This window comes from Syngnathus leptorhynchus, chromosome 1 (assembly GCF_054491065.1).
Source record: "Syngnathus leptorhynchus isolate UIUO chromosome 1, UIUO_Slep, whole genome shotgun sequence".
Lineage (NCBI taxonomy): Eukaryota > Metazoa > Chordata > Actinopteri > Syngnathiformes > Syngnathidae > Syngnathus > Syngnathus leptorhynchus.
Window position 1 is genome coordinate 18,855,882 of NC_141195.1, and position 23,312 is coordinate 18,879,193.

The 23,312-nt window shown below is 40.9% G+C and overlaps 3 protein-coding genes across 4 annotated transcripts in view; 2 read left to right on the forward strand and 1 right to left on the reverse strand.

Moving 5' to 3' along the window:
* Positions 1 to 5,725, reverse strand: part of LOC147062490 (sterile alpha motif domain-containing protein 10-like) — a 32,309-nt gene extending 26,584 nt beyond the window's left edge. The window contains exon 1 of the mRNA XM_085919030.1: positions 5,554 to 5,725. Coding sequence (XP_085775156.1) covers positions 5,554 to 5,566 — 13 coding nt within the window. The 5' untranslated portion in view covers positions 5,567 to 5,725. The remainder of the gene's footprint in view (positions 1 to 5,553) is intronic.
* Positions 5,726 to 13,888: 8,163 nt separating this feature from the next.
* Positions 13,889 to 21,171, forward strand: prpf6 (PRP6 pre-mRNA processing factor 6 homolog (S. cerevisiae)). The gene is made up of 21 exons (XM_085922293.1): positions 13,889 to 14,114; positions 14,818 to 14,980; positions 15,061 to 15,179; positions 15,252 to 15,330; positions 15,424 to 15,600; positions 15,761 to 15,889; positions 16,237 to 16,331; positions 16,419 to 16,575; positions 16,827 to 16,989; positions 17,066 to 17,184; positions 17,273 to 17,491; positions 17,746 to 17,868; positions 17,957 to 18,078; positions 18,154 to 18,292; positions 18,676 to 18,795; positions 19,320 to 19,496; positions 19,565 to 19,698; positions 19,796 to 19,887; positions 19,968 to 20,082; positions 20,162 to 20,288; positions 20,643 to 21,171. Exons 1-21 carry the CDS (start codon positions 13,927 to 13,929, stop codon positions 20,793 to 20,795), a joined length of 2,910 nt encoding a protein of 969 aa, XP_085778419.1. The 5' UTR covers positions 13,889 to 13,926; the 3' UTR covers positions 20,796 to 21,171.
* Positions 21,172 to 21,327: 156 nt separating this feature from the next.
* Positions 21,328 to 23,235, forward strand: LOC147062492 (uncharacterized). 2 transcript variants are annotated; one of them, XM_085922304.1, is made up of 5 exons: positions 21,328 to 21,637; positions 22,101 to 22,235; positions 22,309 to 22,362; positions 22,489 to 22,629; positions 22,855 to 23,235. In XM_085922304.1, exons 1-5 carry the CDS (start codon positions 21,587 to 21,589, stop codon positions 22,987 to 22,989), a joined length of 516 nt encoding a protein of 171 aa, XP_085778430.1. In that variant the 5' UTR covers positions 21,328 to 21,586; the 3' UTR covers positions 22,990 to 23,235. The 2 variants fall into 2 exon arrangements, with proteins under 2 accessions (XP_085778430.1, XP_085778440.1); XM_085922314.1 differs by having other exon boundaries at positions 22,492 to 22,629.
* Positions 23,236 to 23,312: the final 77 nt, after the last annotated feature.

Sequence of the window (23,312 nt, forward strand, 5' to 3'; positions counted from 1 at the left end):
AAATCACACAGGACTGACATCATTAGTAGAGTCAAAAAGAATTTACAGGTTTTTGTCACAGCGGCTCAGAAAATGGATGGATGGATGGATGGATGGATGGATGGATGGATGGATGGATGGACGGACGGACGGACGGACGGACGGACGGACGGACGGACAGACCGATTGAATGTCCAAAGTGTTTCACTATCTGAATTGCTCACCACGGTGACCCCGGGAGGTGGATGAAAATTGATTCTTACGCTACAAAAGCTATATTAATCAGAATACCGTATACGAGTGGGGTCACTTAAAACAAATGTTTGTAAAATATTATAGGGTATATAGTAGACTCCCCTTTAACACCCTCATTGGGGAACCCTACACAAGTTGACATCATTCAAAGATTTTTTTAGGTCAATCATTTTGTCTGCAGCATCTTTATCCTCCTCTGGCCAGGCCACCGGATCAAGCCAGGTGGGCCGGCTGTGCCAATCCGAATTCATGTGCGTGCATGTGTGGCTTCGAGAGGTTTTTCTATCTCCAAATGTTATCCAGAGGGACATACCGCGTGCTGCGAGAATGCGGAGGTTTGGACAGTAGCTCGCACGCTCTTTAAAAAATACGCACGAGATCCTGCAAGTGGGCCGCTTGCAGTGTAAATATAAATAGATAGTTTAGGAATTTTAATTATAGTTTGTTTTTTTTGTTTTTTTTAATTCATTTTTTTAAGGTGGTTAGTTTATTTTAGTTTTTTCAAAAAATGTCAGTTTTAATTTGGTTTCAGTTAGTTTTGGTATTACTATTCGTTTCTTAAAAAAAAAAACTCCATGGTAAGTATTGGGTTTGTCTGTTTTTCGTTCACTAAAGTAACGTAAAGTAAATGATTTTCACCATATTACGATTGACGACAGTAACCAAATGGCGGTTTGCTGTCAGAGCTAGATCGGCCAAATGGATGTTGTTCGCAGATGGGGCTGGAACGCAAGGCGGGAAAGTGACAAAGGGTGCATTTGTTTGTTAAACTAACAGCCCCACAACAACGCCTACCCTCGTCCTCCCACCCACTTGGGGTGCTGGCTGGCTGCCCTTCTAGTTCATCTGCATGTTTACACAAACACACACGGGCCGCAATGCACACAACCACATGAGCAAGAGTTTTTCAACCTTCCTTTACCAGAATCCAACTCTGCGTTGTAGCCCAGGGTAGAGTAAAATCCAAGCCAGTTATTGCAGAGTTGTTCAAAATATTATCCTAAAGCTGCACTCTCAGCTTTCTTTTCCATTTTTGTGATAAAAATGTTTGGGTCCATAACAACTGGACCAGATTTTAGAACTTTTCCCAGTTTAAGTCATGGATGAATTTTTTGTGAAATCTATAAATAGATTCAGAAAATCTTACATAATTGTACTGTCGTACTCCATAGTTCGCAGTTTTAAATGTCAAATTTATTGGATTTTTTTTCTCATTAATTTTGACAAAATTCTCAGTTTAACCAGTTGGTCCTTTCTATTGCCACTGTCTCGAGAGTTGTTGTCAATAAAGAGGGGATACGGCCGCTTTTGAACTGAAAGGTTCCCTAATGGGGCTTTAAGAGGAAAATTTACTCATGAGTTGACTACTGTCCTAAATAAACATGAAAAGGACATTTGTCACGTTTAGTCCATCCAAGTTCCTGAAGGTTAAACATCATCTATGCGATACCCAAAAAAAAAATGCATTAAACCTATCACATTACAAGCCAGAAATAACCATTAATGACACAGAAACATGTACCATCGGATGTGGTTGTTCAAAATACCAAGCTTCAAGCATGACAAGCTGCAGAAGTTGTCACGGTGACAAGTTAATATCCACTTCTTATAGACAGTGTGTGGTTGAGTCTCATTGACACAGAGGGCGTGTTGGGGGGGTGTTAATTTGTGCTTCGATCCAACTCTTTGCTTGGCCCCATGCTGGCCTGTCAGGCAGATGTAAATGCGTATGTGTGTGTGTGTGTGTGTGTGTGTGTGTGTGTGTGTGTGTGTGTGTGTGTGTGTGTGTGTGTGTGTGTGTGTGTGTGTGTGTGTGTGTGTGTGCGTGCATGCATGCATCTTACATAGCACTTTGTCTCGCTGCATATTTATGGAAGCAAGCCAAAATATATTGGAAGGAATAGTAGAGATCTTAGAAAGCTCGCATGCTGAGCTTGGCTAGGCCCACATAGTGTGAGTGAAGACACAAAAACAACAACACAAGTACACGTTTACACATGTACAGTATAATCCTGCTGGAAATGAGCGATGGAGCTCTCCTCTGAAACAAAAGGTTCAGTACAATGAGCACACTAGTCTTTGACCACCATATGTCCGGTGACATCGTGCATACTCTTATGGGAATGCATGCCAGTTATCCTGAGCAATTAAGAAAAAAAAAAAGACAATTTGTGGTGTATAGCTATGAAGCAACCATAAAGGGACTTGATGTGCGGCAGGCAGTAATTTCTCATTCATTTATAGGGAAGGCTCATGTAAAGTGTAAATTCATTCCTATATGTATGATGTGTATAAACCCAATCTAACAAATAGAAATTCGTTATCTATGCATAACAGAATCGAATACGTCCATTGTGTATCACTGAGAAAAATGAGCCACCAACTTTGTAATACACATTACACATCACATGTCAAAACTGTGAAGGTCAGCCACATGTGAAAAACATTTTGCAACCTTTTTGAACTGACCCCCATTCTTTAAATAGAACACAATGTTTCATCGATGCCCAGAGCATTCAATCAACGATGCATAAGTAAAATATGGATGAATTAAAACAAAACCTATGTTCGACTAAGAGCCCATACTTGAATTTGAGTGCCATCTGTATAACTAATGAACCTTCAGTTGATAAGAGACAAACTGAAAAACAATCATCCTCAGACTCCTCACCAATATTAATAGCCCCGAGCTGAGAGAGGCTCTCATTCGGTCTCACTCATGTTAGCTCGCCTGAAACAAACACCAGTCATCTAGTCGAGCACAAGCATGACGACAACATGACAAAGAGTGCTCACCAAGCACGTACTGTGCCTCCACCAAGGCTTGAAACAAGGTAGCCCCAAAATCAATGCGGAAATGGCCCCGACTGTGAGCTTAGTCAAGAGTGAAAAATTGGTAAGTTGCAATCAATACCATGGACGTGCATTCAGAGCAGGCTGGGAGGGTGGAGTCTCCCTGCCCCCCCCCCCCCCCCCCAATGTGCAGGGTAAAATAAACAAATTATTTTCCATTTCACTTATCTTGTTCATACTTTATGTTGATTTTCTTTTTGAATCGAATAATGTCATTGATTTCACCATTAAAATAGCTGAGTGTGCATATTTGCTGTTCAAATACACGGGCAAGAAGGGAAGAGGCATTATACGTTCAGTGCGTCCAGCGACCATGCACACATTCATCAACGCAGGCAATGGTGGGAGTCCTATTACTATTTGTCCTTCTATTGGCAGTATTTGCATTTTACCACACATGTGCCGCAAAGTGAGAGACTCTTTCATGAAATTCAAATCACAATTCAAAATGCACCAGTTTAAAATTGTCTAGCCAACCTGTCATTTTGACATTTTATTTCTCTCATTCCAGTTCTTGTTTGCTGTTCATTGTTCTATTAATATTCGCTGATACTGTTCCATTTTGCAATTGTGATGAAAATGTCTTGATTTTAACCAAATATTGGTCAAAAATACAAAACACAAACTTCTCTTGATTGAAACAAATACAAAACTTCTGGGAAATGAATTTACTGACAATTTAACAGTTGATTGGATGTTTTTCAAGTGGCTGACTAGCCGATTCCATCTCCAAGTGTCAAGCGATCACTTACATTGTATTTAACGTGCGTGGTGTAAAAGCGAGTAGATCACTCGGATCACTTCCATCTGCCATCTTTGTAATATACCGCATCTCTGTGATTCATTGATAAAACGGAGAGGATAAGAATTGGAGTTAAACACTGATCTCGCAATCTGCACCAAACACGAGGTGCATTCAAAGACAGTAGGATATTTTAAACTGACAGAGGAAAATCCTCCATCAATGAATTAAATGCTAAAAACTACAAATGTCTTAACAATGTGGGCTGTCGAACAATCAATAAAAGCTGACATACAAGAAAAATGATAGGGGTGAAATCACCGTGCTATTTGACTTCATTGCCATCACTCATCCATCTGCATGGTTACTCATGTTACAATAGACCGTGACTGAGATGTCAAATGTAAAATATTCAATGAGAGTTAAAATTTTGGTATCGTGACAACACTAAGTGGAAGAAGAATGTGGAGTCTGGTGGATGTAAACAAGTAGAAATTTCTTGGCAAAAAAATCTTGCCATCTGTTTACCTGAAGGTATCACCATTCAGTGTGTAAAATTAGTGGATTTTATGAGAACTAATCTGACGTATCGCCACCAATACCGACTGACAGTGACGTATTGTGACAGGTAGAATAAATTAATGCCCTTCCACTAGCATCAGATCAGTATTTCATTTCAATATAATGCACATCATTTTTAACACATTTTGTTTGGTGGTGCTTTATGAAATTCAGAATAGACTCCATAGTATTAGTGCGAGCAATACATGAGTAGTTTTTGGAAGGGTCTACAAATCTTCAAATGATCCCGGGTTGTCATGCAATTCCCGTAACTGCAAGCAAGTATAACAATAAAATGATTTGGATCCTGTTTTTTTTAAGGAGAAATTGAAAATTTTTTTGTTTTAGCCTATATGGAGTCATCTAATTATCAAAATAGTACATGTAGCTCAATTTAGAAATCCATGTCAATGGCTTTTGAAATATGCTTTATCTATATTGCTTATCCTGTTCAGGGTTATGGAAAGATGGAGCCTGACTTCAGACAGGGTTAAACTTCATGCTGGATTGGTCAACAGTCAATCATAAGGCACACACCGAATGTGTGGGTCTGTCTCTATAACAATATTCCGAACATCACTGTGCATGAACTGAACCAACACATCAGTGACATTCTGTGAAAATAACACTACTTTTTCCTAATTTCAAGTAAATTCAAATTGATAATTCACATGAAATTTCCCATTTTGTGTGTGTCAACAAAAGAAAGCCCTCACTGCTATGAGTTCATTCATACTAAAGAACACATGCATGTGTTTACTCTGCTTGATCTCTATTTATAGCCAAACAAAAGAATGGAGAACAAATAAAAAACAGCTCATTTTTTGTATCTCTCTACTCAATACTGGATGCAACCCAATCAGGTGAGGGTATGGGAAATCATTTAAATCATTTAAAATTGTCCATATAATTAGCCAACAAAATAATCTATAAATTAAAAAAAGTTCAGGCAAATTTTGTAAAACATGACAGGAAACTCCGCCTTATAATTATCCCGTTTACTTTCTAGTGTATACATATTTTGTATTTCGCAATAATATTACACTAGCCTGGCGCTTTCACTTTTTCTTTTGGCGTAAACATTGCATTCCGTGTGAAAGAAGAAAAAAAGTATGATGTTGGTTTAGGGCTGACCCGGTTCCGTCAAGACAAAACGCGCCTACCGTCCACGGCCATGCTCGGTCTCAGCGTGGGTCTGTCCGTGGTGCTGTCACAAGGGTTCTTCCATTCTGATCCCGGAGCGATGGAACGTTGTGGGGGTGTGGACACTGCAGGAGGAGGCGAAGAAGTCCTCTCGATCGGACAGCCGGATTGCACTCGCGCATCCCGCGACCATTTGTTGTCACACAAGCCCGGCAGCCCGCACACATGAGGCGGCGAACGCTGTAGCTCCGCCTCCTCTTTGCACCTGACTGCCCAGAGATTGAAAGGTCACGGCAGTACACTTTCTTCCCCATCACGCTTTTCTCCGACTCATTTTTAATCCCATGTATTGGAAACTGATGAGTTGACAGAATGTCAAATACGAAGTAATACAGTACAATTTGCCAGAGCATTTGGTCGAGTGCAGGTGTCAAACTCAAGGCCCGGGGGCCAGAAACGGCCCGCCACATCATTTTATGTGCCCCGCGAAGACAAATTGTGCATCAAATTCATGTCATGACATTAATTGCAAATTGTCTTCACTTTTAATATCGTTTTTTTTTAAATATATATTTGACCAGTTTCTACTCGTCTGATTTGAAAACAAATTATTTGTCAGTTTGTATTGTAGCTTTTACTGAATATAATATGAGGTGCTCATACATTTATTTGGGTTGACAGTCATAATGGCCCTCCTAAAGAAGCTATGACTACAATGCGGCCCGCGAAAAAAATGAGTTTGACACCCCTTTATCATTTTATGGGTTTACATTGTAAACCCATAAAATGATAAACAGATGAGAGTGTAGTGGTTATATCTTCGGACAGTACAGATATGGGTTGGTGGTTGGGCAAAATTAAGTGAACCACTGGATAAGCTAATAAAACTACCCAACCTTTGATGACACTTTGCATAGACCGAAGCTGTTGTGCTTTTTATTATTCTGAAGTGATTGTGCATGAAGAACATGACCGCTTTACAGTAAATTAAAAACATCAAAACAATACAATTTGTACAAACTAATTGTGGTTCCACAAGATTAAAACAGAAAAATCTGTGAGAATGCAGACCCGCATAGGTCCCCGTAATATATAAATAGAATTCCATGTCATGAAACGATTAATATGAAACATTAAATGTGAAATAACTCTCACCCATCCACCCACACATACACACACACACACACACACACACACGGACACATCCACTCTTTCAAAGACCATGCACAATAAAGATACAATAATGACATTTTGTGATAATTGGTTAGATTTCCAAACGCACATTTGGGAATAGAAATGCAGACAGATTTAATATGAGTCAGGGCCATTGGGAGTTCATCCAAACATTATTTCAATCGAAGTAGTGTTAGTAAAAACATTTTGCTCATTATAATTTAATTACAGACAAAGAGCTTCTTTTAATATTCCCCTTATTGAAGCACGTTATTGTTCCTTAGAAGTTTTAATCAATCGTTTTGTTTGCTACAATAAGTAAAATCATGGGTGTCCAAACTACAGCCCTGGGGCTATTTGCGATCATTTAATGGCCCACTGCATATATTAAAATTCACAACTGACATGGCCCGTGTCATTTGCCTGCTTTAATTTGTACTTTGTAAAATGTGCCGCAATGCAGTAGAAGAGAAAACGAAAATGACTTTCATCGTTCATTTAATTCTCTACCAATCAAACAATTGCTAAAACGCTGTGGGAAAATCATTTCTATTCATAACACCCTGATGATTCGTTATGTTTCGCGGCAATCTTAAAAGCCACTGCTATCTTTATTGTATACAGTCCTTTGTCCCATGTTCATGTTTGCCAATGGTGAGAACAGCGTTGTAAAATCGCATCTGCTCCCATTCGGTCTTTTGGGGAACAGGTTTTTTTTTTTTTGGTGCACTGGTGCCAAGTAGCATCTGAAAACTGGTGAATCAGTTAGCCAGGGTGAGATTATCCTATCTCCACTTCCTCTCGAATGATCCTCTCTGAAGTGAAACTCAGCTGACTGGAAAATGCTGGCCACCATGGCATCTGCTTACCGGATAAATATGTCTACTCCTTTTTCCGGGGTACGCCTGCATCACTCATGATGCAAAGGTCAAATGTTTGCATGAATATTATAATGCCCAGACCACACGTGTATTCCCGTACAATTCTTGTGAAGCACCTTGAGGGTTGCAGTGTCTGAATCAATACGGTGTTAACAATGGTGTACGGTTGGATGAGTTGATGTAATTCGAGCCTTCACATGAGCCCTTAAGCAAGGCACTAGAGCTCCTGACTTGTTTGTGGAGTGCTCCTCACTCTGAAACCCTATCCATCCTGTCCATTTGCAGGATTATGTTGTGATCACGTGAGCGGATGAGATGGAATGTACAGCAAGCGCAACACAGGCTCGAAAGCACAGTCAGGGTTTTAGTATAAGGAGAAATTTGGAAAACCTTCAGAGTAACATTTAAATCTCTGGCTTCCGCTGTAAGTCTTTTAAAGAATATGCACAGTCTTCCACTCTCTGCTCAATTACAGCATGGAAATATGGACGCACCAGACTAATGATCATATTTTGAGTCTTTTTTTGTCTCACTTGCTGAATTGCTGATTGAGAAGATAAACTAAATCGTATTGTAACACTATATATCAACTATTTGTATCCCCTAAATATTGTAGAATATGAACAAAATGTGCATTAACGACTTTACGTGTTTTGGCTAAATTCTTGCAATGGCAAACTCTCACTCACTCACTCACTCACTCACTCACTCACTCACTCACTCACTCACTCACTCACTCACTCACTCACTCACTCACTCACTCACTCACTCACTCACTCACTCACTCACTCACTCACCCACTCACTCACTCACTCACTCACTCACTCACCCACTCACTCACTCACTCACTCACTCACTCACTCACATTTGCATTCGTGTTTAATTTCAGAGACAGATCTTAATTTAGAAATGTGCTCATGTATGCCTGAAAGGACATTTGGTCCTAACAGCAAGCAGTCAAATTATGTATCTTTAATTCAGATGATGGTCAGCCCTGTGAATAATGAAGCAGACTTACAGAGGGGGCGCGGGGGGGGGGGGGGGGGGGCATGAGAGGTTTGTTGTGCAAACTGTGATGTTCCCCCATTTTATAATAGCATCCGTATACCTCCCATCCTTGAAGCAACAGATGACATGCATAATATCCATTTCATCTTATACCACCTCATATGTCTTCTTTGCCAAGAGTGCTTTCGATATGATCACACAGACATCAGATTCAATTCGAGCACCCAATTTGACGATAGCACTTCATATGTAGTTTGTAGTGTCCTTGTGCTCAAATGGACTATTGTGTTCTGATAGCAGGAAGAAAAAGGGAGCTTATTGAGGAGCTTCATTCAAGGAGAGAGGAGCACTTCCTGAAAAGACATAGAGAAGCTATTGATGCTTGGAGTGTGGCATCGGCCTTCCTAAAGCTGGTGTCGTGGTGAATGGCGCTCTTTTGGCAGACACTGAGAAATCACGGTGGCCAAATGGAACACAACTCGGAAAGAAAAGTGTGTGTTATTGGAACTTGATGGTGTATTTGAATGCACAGAAAGTGAAGTTTGAAAGAAGTGTGAGCTCAATGGAGCTTCTTAATCTGATATGAAAGGGGTGGCTCTTTCAGGTGAAAGTGAAAGAAATGCACTGAATTCCCAGAGGAGAAGCAAACGATAGAGGAAACCACTTTATATTGTCAGCTTCTGAGCTGTTTTGTTATCACTGACCTCGGTGGGAGTTCTTGTTCTTGTTGTCGACAGGCCCTTCTCCGTAACCATGCAATATCTCCTCTCATTTGTTTCAAATGGAGAGCGGATGTTGACAGAACCTATTTGGGGGAATCCATTTGCTAGCTTCTCATCATCATCATCATCTGTGTTTGTCTCGCTTGTGTGAATGTGTGTATGAGTCCATATAGGTATTTTCTACAGCATGTAAGGAGGGATGAGTTGCATATGTCCCTCTGGTTCGTGCGCCGCAACAACACCGGCTGGAAAGTCGGCCGCCGGGGAGGAAGCAATTTAAGTGAATCTCCAAGAGACACAGCCAAAAGAAGAAAGGGAGGAAATCGGATGTAAGATTTGCAACATTATTCATCATCCTGTCTTATCTAGGGTTTCATCTTTGAAAGTCAGTCGCATTCACTCCGATGGTCACTCCACCAATGCCGTTGGCCGTGATTACTTTTCAGTGAGTGCTTCTTTTTCCTCAGAATTTGGCCTGCGTTCGCTGAACATATACATATGTTCTTCATTTTTGAAAGAATGTTGTTGCTTCTGAAAAATAATGATAAGTAGCTTTCGCTGTCTTCTTTTATTTTTAAATCTCCTTATGTGCTTTTTTTCGTCATCACATATAAACAGATGGGCATTTTCTTTCTTCATAAATCACTGAAAGTCAGTGGAATTTGGACAGTTCTCATATTTTTTATTATAATTTATTTTTAAAGTCCCCATAAAGTGTAATAGTGGAGCAAAATGTAGATTGCAAATATTACACAGATTGTGATAAACACAGCTTTATAAGTTACAGGCCTGTTCTCTGCTACCTCAATCGCTGGCGGGGTTAGTGGGGAGAGTTCAAATATGCTTCGACCCTCCTAAGGTACCACGCCATATAATTGTACTTTGGATCCAGCAATGTTTTCCAATATTTCCACCTGTCCCCTGCGGAAAACATAAAATGAATCTTCAACAGCTTTTGCTGAAGTTTTTTTGCAGGTTTGTTTGTTTGTTTGTTTGTTTGTTTGTTTGTTTGTTTGTTGGACTCCACCATGCCCTCTCCAAGTTAGAAAAAAATGTAGCTTCACCAGTGACATCAATTTCCTAAAGGTTTAGAAAACATCTATTTATTGAAAGATATAGATTACTATTTGACAGTCAGTATGGATTTAGAACAAATTAATCTTCACTGGCTTTGACAGAACGCATTGAAAATATTCCCACCACCACGGACACTAAAATTACAGTCGGTCTGTAATTTTAACTCATACCGGAACCAAAATTAGGCACCATTTTAGTAAAAATAAAAATCATGAAAACTGAAATACTTAAAAAAACGGTTTGAACCCCAGACCCCCACAAATCAGTATTACACACTTCTCAGCAATCATCCTCAATTATGTAAAATGTATTTAGTAGCTGAATTTATTGCAGGGTCTTTAAATTCAGTTTTTAGCATTATAGCCAAATTCCAAATTTATGTCTGTCATTGCCTTCCTATTTTCTTTTCAATCCCACTAATCTCTTTTAGCACCTCTTCCACTTTCATCTACTTGAGTTCAGCAGTCATTAACTGCATGCATCGACTCGTCTCCTCTCTAAAGAAACGAATGCTAACTGCTCACGTGCTTTTGAAGAACAGCCTGGGTCAATAATCTAATTTATTTTCCCAGCATCACAAAAACAAGTCAACTCTCCTCAGGCTCAGGCTCATGCAAGCTCGCGGCGTTATTAGGTGACATATTTGAAATGTTTACCAGACATTGTTTTGAACACATGTGGGCATACCCAATAAGAAAAAAATTATCAAATGTACTCATTCTTTCTTTTCCCTCGCTATGTGAAAGCAATTGCAAAGTAATGTAACACATATGATATGACTCATTTTTATAAGCATCCCTATCGATTGAAATTATGTATGTTGTATATTCAAGAGGATTTCTATGGTGTTTACTCAAGGTGCCCTTGCTAGTACAAACAGAGAAGGGGTCTTGTTGCTTTACATAGCAATTAGCCTAATGAATCATACCCAATATGAATGGCCTACAATACAACACATTACTATTCGAAACACGCAATCAGCCTTTGTCGCCTTTGCACAGCCTCAGTTTCTAGCTCTCATCATCAGTGTGAAAAGTTTGCTGTCAGGCTCAGCTTAGTGGATCAATAATTCCATTTGAGCATCTGTGGTAAAAAACAAAAAAGGTTCCATTTGGGTTGTACCGTAGGGTTGTTACTTGAAAGGAAAAGCAGTTTAGAGTTGACCTTTTACAAGGACACTTTTCTTTATTATTACACTGTTGCTAATCAGAGCTCAACAAATCATTCATCCTGTCCGAATATTATTCCATGTAGATATCACTTTGTGCCTGAATCCAACAGATGCCAATTGAGCCGTTGCCTGTGTGTGTAATAGCGGAAAAACAATATTAGTGTCCTATCTACCATCACTGGTTTTTAATGAGCTAAAATGAACTTGCCAATGCCACTCAGACTGTATGAATGATGCATTTGTGTTTCTTTGTGTGTGTACGAGCGTGTGTCTTGGCTGATGCACGGAAGTATGTCAGTAACTCTGTCGTCTCATGATCTCGCCAAACCTGTCTCTTGTCGACCTGATGCCTTACAATATGAGTAAAATATGAAATGTAACCTAACCAGAAAGAGGTTATGGGAAAACCTAGCTTTAAATTTGTTTCATTAACCTGTTGTTGTATTTTCTGACTCCTCTCGATGGCATTCTGTGTTCAACTAAGGCTTGAAGGCAACGACTTCTTCAGATGTCTGTGTTGGTGAAGGTTGTAGGAAAGGTATTTGGACATGCTAGGTCGAGCAGATTAAACTACGTAAAATAGAACAATAGACCATTCTGTATGCGGTTAGACAACTCGACCTTTTTTTTACTGTTACATTGCTACTTTCTCTCTCACCAATTATGCAGGCCAGTGCTGTTAATTCAAGCAGTGCATAATATTATAAGACACTCATCACATAAAAGTAACTTGAGCATCATGAAAGCTGGATAAAATGAGTTGTACTTGGTTTTTAAATTAGTCCTCGCCAGTGTTTTGTCAGGCAGTACATTTTCATCAAAGGATCTTTTCCCATGAGCATGATAATGTCTATGCTCCCGGCCGTTTAAATGAAGAAAAATGTGAAGGCTCATGCCAAGGCGTGAATGGGTGAAGTGAAACATCATTGAAACAAGTTGATGCAGTATCTGGAGCCAGTTTTCCTCGAGGGGCAACATTCTGAGTTGTTCTGTTAATTACAATTACTGTAATCTATGGTTTCAATTTTGAAGTCTCTTCAATATGGTGAGTATAAAATAGGCCAAGCTAATTTACCACACAATGCCATAATATAACGTCATTAAATAATGTCGTCAAGGGCATACTGGATTATGCAACTAAATTGTTTGTTTTTTTGATGAATGAAACCTTCTGTAATGATTACACTCATTCGAGGACATCAAACTCGTTTTTTTTTTTTTGTCGGGAGCCACATCGTTGCTATGGTTTCCATCAGAGGGTCGTTATGACTGTGAACCCACATGAATTTATGATCGACCTACATTATCACATTTATATAAAAAACGATGAATAACTAGTTTTGAAATCAGAAGCCAGTGAATGGTTTGTTCAACTACTTTTCAATTTGACATGAATGGGGGTTGGGGGGGGTCAATCAATAAAAAAAAACTTGTCTCAATTTGATGTTGTTAAAAGCGATGACAAATGGTAAGAAGCATGAAGTTGACATATTTACCTTCATAGGCCACATAAATTGATATCACTGGCCGGATATACCCCTCAGGCCTTGAGTTTGAGACACGCTGACTAATTGGACAAGGACAGCTTCACCATTAGGAATGACAAATGCTGAGAAATGCTGGACTGTTCTCAACCTTGCAGCTATAGTAGCGTGGCTTTCACAGTTGTTAGAAGACTTTCTTAAAGATTTTGGAGATGTCATATCAGGGGTCACCACCATGTTGACCAAGGGCACCAAGTAGCCCAAAGAACCATGTGTTTGCCTCTTGTTCTAAAATAGCTTACCAGTGATAAGACTGTGGAATACTGTGGAAGTGATCCTTTTGAATTATTTGAAAATGTAAATACTTGCCCATATTTAGTAAATAAAGTGTTGCATGATATTTAGGTTTTTCATTTTGTTTTTTTCAACCTAGTTAGATCCTGAAGAAGGATTAGAAGTATTCCTGAAATACGTGTGTGCATGTGCGTGTGCATGTAAAAATAATGTGCAAAGTACCACCAAAATAACACGATTATTAAAAGAACCAAGTTGCTATAAGTAATTGGATTAAGACTATAGCGCCTTTCTGTGGCTATCGGCTGTATGACAACCAAATTGAACACAAACTTGGTCCACTTATTATAAGTACCGTTTTCATTCCTGTTATTGCAAATTAAATATTATCTACACAATACCTACTCAAAGGCACACTTTGTATATATTAAAAAAAGGGCGTCTGCTATGATAATTTGACAACATGAACCCTCCTCTCCAGTAGGAGCGCTGTTCCAAATCAAACGTTGTCACTTTTGCTATAGGCGGATGTGTTCGTATTGTTTTTCCGGTATCGTGCATCTTCGTCGTGTTTGTCGCAAAGATGTCCGCCAGTGTGGCTAAACCGCCGTCTAAAAATGGCCCTAAAACCAACGCAGCAGCCACCGGAGCAGCGGGAGCAACTGGTGGCGCACCGGTTATTCCTCTCGCCTCCCCGCTAATGGGGAAAAAGAAGAAACCCTTCCTGGGGATGCCTGCCCCACTAGGCTACGTTCCCGGTTTGGGGAGAGGGTAAGCTAACGGTTTAGCCTTTTTGCTAACCATACCTGTCCGTGAATTTAACTTATTAAATTCTTCCGCCTAATGAACATGTTGCATGGTAACTTATGATTATTCTGCAATATAATAAAATCAAGGCTGTGCGCAACGTCTAACATAAAAAAGATAATCCTGATTCAGGTGTGCATGTAAAATTTCACTTGATTTACACACCAGTATTAACATACCCTTTTGTTGTTTTGTTATTTAATACGAGTTTCAAAGTTTTAGAACTTTTTCATCTTTCTTTTCATTGACAAGCATGCTGAACACAGAAACACTCAACGTATGAAAATTATTAACTTAAAGTGATTTTAAAAAGTCAAGTGCAAGGTTTCACAAAACAAAAACAATGGTCAAGAGCCAGTCCACTGACGGCAGTCAGCTAATGTAGTATGGATCGATTTTACAACCAGCATACATGGAATAAAACAAATTGAAACATCAAAAGTTCTTAAAGTGCATTGTAAGGTGTAGAACACTATATAAAGTGCATATTGTATGTGATACAGTTCATGAAATTAGCATTAAGGGTCCTGGCCAGTGCTGCGTACCAAAGAAATTGTGCACAGATTGACATATTGCGGACATGATCAAGAGTGTGACTCATTCAGTGACCCTTTCTGACCTTCTGCAATGGCTACACGCGTACCCACTTCTTGATTGTGTTCTTCAGGGCTACTGGTTTCACGACCCGTTCTGACATTGGTCCAGCTCGCGATGCCAATGATCCAGTAGATGATCGACATGCACCCCCAGGAAAGAGAACGGTTGGGGACCAAATGAAGAAGAACCAGGAAGAGGATGATGAAGATCTGAATGACACTAATTATGATGAGGTGCGTTGTATACATTTTGGGATTAGCTACTCCTCTTATTCTTTATATACTTGAAATTATGCAACCCCAAACTTTTGCAGTTTAACGGATATGCGGGGAGCCTGTTCTCCAGCGGTCCTTACGAGAAGGACGATGAAGAAGCAGATGCCATATATTCGGCTTTGGATAAAAGGATGGATGAAAGACGCAAAGAAAGAAGGTTGACTGAAAAGCACATCTTTTATGAGTTCTGAGTTGATTTTTGATGAATATCTTTCTTTTGTGTCTTAAGGGAGCTGAGAGAAAAGGAGGAGATTGAGAAATACCGTATGGAGCGACCCAAAATTCAGCAGCAGTTTTCAGATCTCAAGGTACAGTATGGAACGACTCCACCAAATTTCTCAATTGTGCTGCGTTTATTCTCTTTTTGCTACATCCCTTTATTTCTCTTCTTTTCCATACAGAGGAAACTGGCAGAGGTCTCAGAGGAGGAATGGCTTAGCATTCCTGAAGTGGGAGACGCCAGGAATAAGCGCCAGAGAAACCCACGCTTTGAGAAACTCACTCCTGTCCCGGACAGCTTTTTTTCCAAGCACCTTCAGACAGGAGAAAACCACACCAGTGTGGATCCTCTGAAGGGGGTCGGTAGACATGCAAATACATATTCAATGTGAATGAAAAAATACTGTTCTGTTTTATGCGGTGGCGATGGAGGGCGGGGAAAAAAGCTGACATTTTGGTGTATTGTTCAGCCTTGCTAAGTAGGAACACTCACCTGTTGTTGTCTTTCCTCTCCACTAGCTTGGTGGTCTGAACACGCCATACCCAGGAAGCATGACGCCAGGGCTGATGACGCCAGGGACAGGAGACCTGGACATGAGGAAAATTGGTCAGGCCAGGAACACACTCATGGATATGAGACTCAGTCAGGTAAGCATTTGAGCCCAACTCTTCAGGATCTTTAGAGGCCAATTCCAATATTCATCAGAAATCGTTTCAGGAAAGATGCTTATTGGGTTGTGTAATCAGGCCAGCACTGCACCTTTCAAATTGTAGTGTCGAATGTGAGGGTGGCAACCATGAGTTGACGTCAATAACATTCTGTTGTTTAATATTGTGGTATCCGTTTTCATGCACTGAGATCATTAGTATAATTGAAATTGATTCAAAACGTATTCAAGACTTGCAACGCTAATTAAAAAATGCTAACAAACAAAGTTGTAGGGTAGTTGAGTTGATGATTCTGTTTTTCAAGTGTCTGCCTCTTTTTTCACTAGGTGTCTGACTCAGTCAGCGGTCAGACGGTGGTGGATCCGAAAGGTTACCTGACGGACCTCAACTCCATGATCCCCACACACGGAGGAGACATCAGGTAGAGGCGCAGTGCCACGCTCCAGGTTTATGTGCTTTATTTGCCCACAATGTATTTGCTGAATTCCTCATCCTCCGTCTTGTCCAGTGACATTAAAAAGGCTCGTCTGCTATTGAAATCCGTGAGGGAGACGAACCCTCATCACCCGCCTGCCTGGATTGCTTCAGCCAGGCTGGAAGAAGTAACTGGGAAACTGCAGGTGGCCCGGAACCTCATCATGAAAGGCACAGAGATGTGTCCCAAGGTAAAGGAGGAAAGAGACTGACCTGAGCGCATACATGCAAGTGTTCCTTTGTATACGTATGTGTGTTGTCCAAAGCAAGAACCTTGACACTCACTTCTACTGGGTAAAGGATGCGTGTTTCATTGACCAGCTATTGGTTGACGTCTCGGTTGCATCAATGTTACGAGTCAACATTTACCAGCTATTGGCTTGCCTTCTAAGATCATAGCTTGCCGTTCAACTCAACTGTAGTTGTCGTCCGTGTCCATCAGAGCGAAGACGTGTGGCTGGAGGCAGCCAGGCTCCAGCCTGGTGACACGGCAAAAGCTGTTGTAGCTCAAGCTGTCCGCCACATGCCGCAGTCGGTCCGAATCTACATCAGAGCTGCGGAGCTCGAAACGGACGTCAGAGCCAAGAAAAGAGTCCTCAGGAAGGGTAAGGCTCGGGTTTAATGTACCACCTTCATTTTGTTGTGCGTGTGGTTTTTAAGCGGCTCCTGGTATTCACGCAGCCCTAGAGAATGTGTCCAAGTCAGTCCGTCTTTGGAAGACAGCCGTCGAGCTGGAGGAGCCAGAAGATGCCAGAATTATGCTGAGCCGAGCAGTGGAGTGTTGCCCAACAAGTGTGGAGGTACTTGTTGAACCAGTGCTGCCTTTTGACTCCCTAATGTGAAAAAATACCATCAGAGCTCTTTACTCTTTCCGTCTGTGGTCTTTAGCTGTGGCTGGCTTTGGCTCGCCTAGAGACTTACGAGAACGCCCGACGCGTCTTGAACAAGGCCCGTGAGAACATCCCCACCGACCGCCACATTTGGATCACCGCTGCGAAGTTGGAGGAGGCCAATGGCAACACGCAGATGGTGGAAAAAATCATTGAGAGAGCCATCACCTCACTGCGTGCCAACGGGGTGGAGATCAACAGAGAGCAGTGGATACAGGTTTGTTTGAGTTTATACCCCCAATATTCTCGCGCAGGGCAGCCTCGCTAACATTTTGTTGAGTGGTGGATGCTGCGACAGTCAAGCTCATTTTCCGTCCAGGTGGCAGTCTAACAGTCAATTCAAGTCTTTGCATTTAAAATTAATCCATTGCTCCGGGTGTTCATGCTACGTAGCGCGTCATAATTGCGCAACAGATGGCGGTGAAAAGACCTAGAGATGAATGTTCTGTCGATGCCCTTCTTTGCTGGCAGGACGCAGAGGAGTGCGACAAAGCGGGCAGTGTGGCCACCTGCCAGGCCATAATCAGAGCGGTCATTGGGATAGGCATCGATGAGGAAGACCGCAAGCACACCTGGATGGAGGACTCTGATAGTGTGCGTATATGTAATTGTCATAAACAAACAAACAAAAAAGATGCGATATCTGCGAGGGTCCTTGAATACTAATGTTTTTGTGTTTCAGTGTGTGGCGCACGGAGCGTTGGAGTGTGCCAGGGCCATCTATGCTCATGCTCTGCAGGTGTTCCCCAGTAAAAAAAGCGTGTGGCTTCGAGCGGCCTACTTTGAGAAGAACCACGGAACCAGGTAAAGAATAGGCTCCCTTCAAAGGGAATCTTATGTATTCAATCATCTGGTTCATATTTTGCACGTACCTGTCAGGGAGTCTTTGGAGACGCTCCTCCAGAAAGCCGTGGCTCACTGTCCAAAGGCGGAGGTACTCTGGCTTATGGGAGCCAAATCCAAGTGGCTTGCTGAGGACGTGCCCGCCGCCAGAAGTATCCTTGCATTGGCCTTTCAGGTAATCGAGCATCTTCTCAAAACTAAATAGTCTCTAGTCTGAAGAAAGTTGTATGTTTAATGTTTCAGCTACTGTGCTTAACATAAATGAGTAAACTCCATTTTAAAAAATCTGTATGAATTCCTTCATAGGTTTTTCACCCTGTTTGGATTAGATTTTTAGATTTTGATTGGGGTTTAGTCATTTTTGCACCGTTAACTGAGATATTTTTAGGTGTGTGTATGTGTGAGATAACTGTCATTTTCATGAAGAGTATTTTTGTTTACTGCCATAGAAAATATAGATCCTGATAGCAATGTCATGCTTTTCAAACACATCTGTTGGGGTGTCCTCATTTATGTTGAGCGTTGTATTTACACTGCTTCACACTCTCCCACACACAGGCTAACCCAAACAGTGAGGAGATCTGGCTGGCTGCTGTCAAGCTGGAGTCGGAAAATAACGAATACGAGAGAGCCCGTCGGCTGCTAGCCAAAGCTCGCAGCAGCGCCCCCACAGCGAGAGTAAGTTTTTACCTTCCCAATATCCCCTCTTGATCCATCTCCAAATCCGTCTATCCCTCACCGTTCAGTGTTTGAGTCCAAAATCTGTTCAACTCCTCTGAGTGCACGAATCTCGAGTTTGTTTGCAAAGTATACAAATTAACAGCTTAAAACCGGTATGTTTCGAATTTTTTTGTGTGTCTCGTGCATCAAGTTGGGGCCTGCTCTATTCTGAAACCTCAGCTCGTGTTGACGGACGCTGACAGCAGTGCACTTTATCACTTTCTCTCTCGGGTGGTCTGAGAATTTTGTTTGCTGACAGATAACATCCCATGAGTCTTGATTGTCTTTTCACTTTGCTTACTGCTCCATCTGAAAAGCTGTCATGATATGGCATTATTAATAAGGCACTTGAGCTGCCGCACACACACACACACACACACACACACACACACACACACACACACACACACACACACACACTCACAAAAGGTCATTTCAGTTCACTGCAGCCATAGTAACTGAAACGGGTGTTGTCTTGAAAGGTTTTTATGAAGTCGGTGAAGTTGGAGTGGGTGTTAGGCAACATTGAAGCTGCTCAGGAGCTGTGCACCGAAGCCCTGAAACACTATGAGGACTTTCCCAAACTCTGGATGATGAGGGGCCAAATTGAAGAACAATGTGATAACATGGATAAAGCCAGAGAGGCGTACAACCAAGGGGTGAGCTACTTATTCAAATGCTCTCATTTTGACCTCTTAGCGGCTAACATCCCATATTTTCCACACAGTTGAAAAAGTGTCCCAACTCAGTGGCCCTGTGGCTTCTGACATCGCGTCTGGAAGAACGAGTAGGACAGCTGACCAGAGCCAGAGCCATCCTGGAGAAGGCCCGACTCAAGAATCCACAGAGTCCCGAGTTGTGGTAAGGAAAGACACACCACAGCAAACAGAGGGAAGAACTTGGACACACAAAATCATCACTCACCGGACTTGTCGCTCATGTGTCTCCCGCTAACCAGGTTGGAATCGGTCCGATTAGAATTCCGTTCAGGACTGAAGAACATTGCAAACACACTGATGGCCAAAGCTCTGCAAGAATGTCCTAATTCAGGTGAGAGTATAACTAATGCGGGACGAAGCCATTCACTTAATTCAGTGTAATAATTCAATTCATATTCATCTTTGTTCCAGGCATCCTGTGGGCAGAGGCAGTCTTTTTGGAAGCCAGGCCACAGAGGAAGACCAAGAGTGTGGATGCTTTGAAGAAATGTGAACACGATCCACACGTGTTGCTCGCCGTAGCCAAGTATGACTGCATCCTTCAATGTATTCTGTTCAAGAATCCTTGTGAGTTCCAGTGTTGCAATGCAAATGTATCACCTTAGGTTGTTCTGGAGTGAGCGGAAGATCACCAAAGCCAGAGAGTGGTTCCTCCGCACAGTCAAGATAGAGCCCGACCTGGGAGATGCTTGGGCTCTCTTCTACAAGTTTGAGCTGCAGCATGGAACAGAAGTAAGATCCCTTTCCCCCGATATAGAGGGGCACTTGATTAAAAAAATGTTCTTTGCAATGTTCTGTGTCCCCCAGGAGTATCAACATATTCTTCAAATTAAGATGTTTATGAAATAAGAATTGGATGGAGAGTGATATTTTAGACGGCACTAGCGCCTTTGTCGCCTGAAATTGAGATCAAAGAACGTCACAGCTCACATTTCTGTTTTGGACTTTCACAATGCTAATGTCACAGATAATAATAGATTTATTATATGTTCTTATAAAAGTTATTGCCAAATCTTGGAATCAACTTTGGCCATAAAAATCCACAACAATCAGGCCGTAGTTCTAATACCCACTGTCATCCAATAGGAGCAGCAAGAAGAAGTCCGTAAGCGCTGTGAGAATGCTGAGCCACGTCACGGAGAGTTGTGGTGCGCTGAGTCCAAACATGTTCTGAACTGGCAGAAGAAGACAACAGAGATTCTTGCACAAGTTGCAAGCAAGATTAAAAACACATTCTGAGACTGACAATCAATCAAATGACACAGCTCAGCTTCTTTGCTTGTTTTTGTCCTTTTGCTGCAGACACAATGTAAATTGAGTACCTGTGAAATAAGGCTTTCATAACAAATTGAAAATACAAGTTGCTGTTTGACATTTTTTTTTTTTTTTAAGACCGTGACTGCTACATGATATCATGGTGATTAAGTTTCAATCCATGTGTGCAGCTGAATCCCAAATATTATTGCAAGTGTTCCAAATTGTACATTCAATAAGATATGAAAACAGTGGAATCAGGCATTGTTGCTCGTGTTGTAACCTAGCAAACCTTTTCTAGAAGAGAAAAAAATACAGCGTGAGAGAGACATAAATGTGTCTCTTGATGTCACCTTAGTGTTTAGGTTGAACTCAGGAGTTACTCATTCTCCATTATTTTTGTTTTTATGGCATTCCTTATGCGGTTGTAGTCTTGTTTTTGTAGTTCTTTCGACATGGATTCATAATACTTTATTGGCTGGCCAACAATAAATTGTTGCACCACCTCCCCTTGCTGCTATTCTTGTGCGTTTGTCAGAAGTAAGCGCACAATTCGCGTCACATGCCGCGTGAGCAAAAGTTGGTATTATTTTCTTTGACTTGGCACGACCGTGATTTAATCAAGCCAAGACAAAACCATCCATGACTAGGAATGAAAATAGAGCCGAGGTGACATTAGATAAGGAATGTACGCTTCACTGCATCCTTCTTTGGAAGTTTTTGTGCTGCAAGATAAGGTTTGCATAAATCTTTATCCAGGCGAACCTTGACTTTTCATGTGGCAGTTTGCTCGTCTGTCGATCTGCAGGGTGAGGATGATAGAAATGGTGAGTGTGCTTTTAGTTATTAGGTAAATATGGAAGTTTAACTGTTATCACAATAAACGTTCTCTGACAAGGTTAGTTACTGCACTTTACACTTCCTGATATTCTATGCCATCAACTTTCTAAAGCATTTGTATAAAGTAAAATTTTATTGGCCGATGACAATATAAATTTGCTTGATACTCAATTTGACCCAACTTTGGGTTGTTTTGCAAAAATAAAACCAATTTGCTGAGTTGTTCGATACCAAAATGGGTTGATTTGTGCAAAACAACCCAGGATCAGGGTCAAATTGGGTTGCTTTTAATCCAGCATTTTAAGGGTGCAGCCTATAGTATTCCTGAGGTGCTTATTTGTGGTGCTTCACAAATATAGATTTTTTTGTGTGTCAAAATTGTCTGTGCCTAAAGGGCCAAATCTAACATTGATTGGCATTTTTCTATTTTGCCCTCTTTGTTTCTCAAAGTGTCAAACTGGAAAGCTACTCAGCAGTGTCCTGGCACTTCTCTTATTGGTAACCTCTTATGGAAAACGTAGATGTAACTATCAAGAAATACTGAGCTCGTACAGCGAGGTCATCTTTGTGGAACTACAGAATCTGGTAATCGGGCTCAGTGGTCTCATTGTGACACAATGTGTTATCAGTCCAAATGTCTGTCATGCTTTGTTTGCAGAATTTGACAGATTCAAATGATAAGCCCAAAGCAAGAGACCCCTGTCCCGGAAAGGTATGAGTTCTACTCCATCACTACGGACAGGGCAATGAGTCATAATTATTGTTGATTGATTTTTTTTTTTTTTTTTTTTTTACACTTATTTGTACTGTCACTTATCTGTACTGTCATCAAAAATAGCAGACTCATCACATCCTGCGCTCCATCTTTGTAAGGACTCGGCGGATGCGCTGTCAGCGAGGTGGCAATCCCTCGGACCTGGATCGGCCCCTTGACAACATGGAGAGGCTCATTGTTCTTAACTGCAGTCCAAATTCCCTGGTGAGATGCTAAGCACTAGGAATATTTTCTTTTATTTGGATAATTATCAATCACTAATGAGCAAATCACCAAACAAGGGGACATTTAAGGGTCAGACCAAGGGTCCAAGTTCACAAACATCCTTTTTGGTTGCAAACTTGAAAATAACTGTGTCATGGTTGAATGGAAAGTCACATGTTTTTTTCCCCAAATAATAACAACTTTCTTTCATTATTATTATTTCAGGGTAAGACTGTTTCGTGTACAGATGTCAAGAAAATTCAAGGAAAGAAGAGAAATAAGATCAGGTTAATTAAAGCTATCAAAGCACTAATAAATTGTTGGCAGAAACTTCAGAGTGTCTCTTTGGAAAGCACCTAAAGCATATGTATGTGAACATTGTTGTTGTTTTTTTGTTGTTGGTTTTTTTTTTTTATAAATATGTGTTTTTTATAAATATGTGTCCGTTTTCTAAGCAGTTTCATTTGTGATGTATTTGTGACCAACCATTCCTGTTAAACATACGTGTTTTCCGCCCAAATGTTTTGTTTTGGTTTTTGAAAATGTAATGTCTTTGAAACTGTAAAACTGTCAGTACTGGCTCATAACAGCAATTTCAGCAGTAAAATAAACTTATTCCATACAATCGTAATTTTCTTTCTTTCTTTCTTTTTTTTTTTTTTTAGTTCACGTTGGTAGGAACC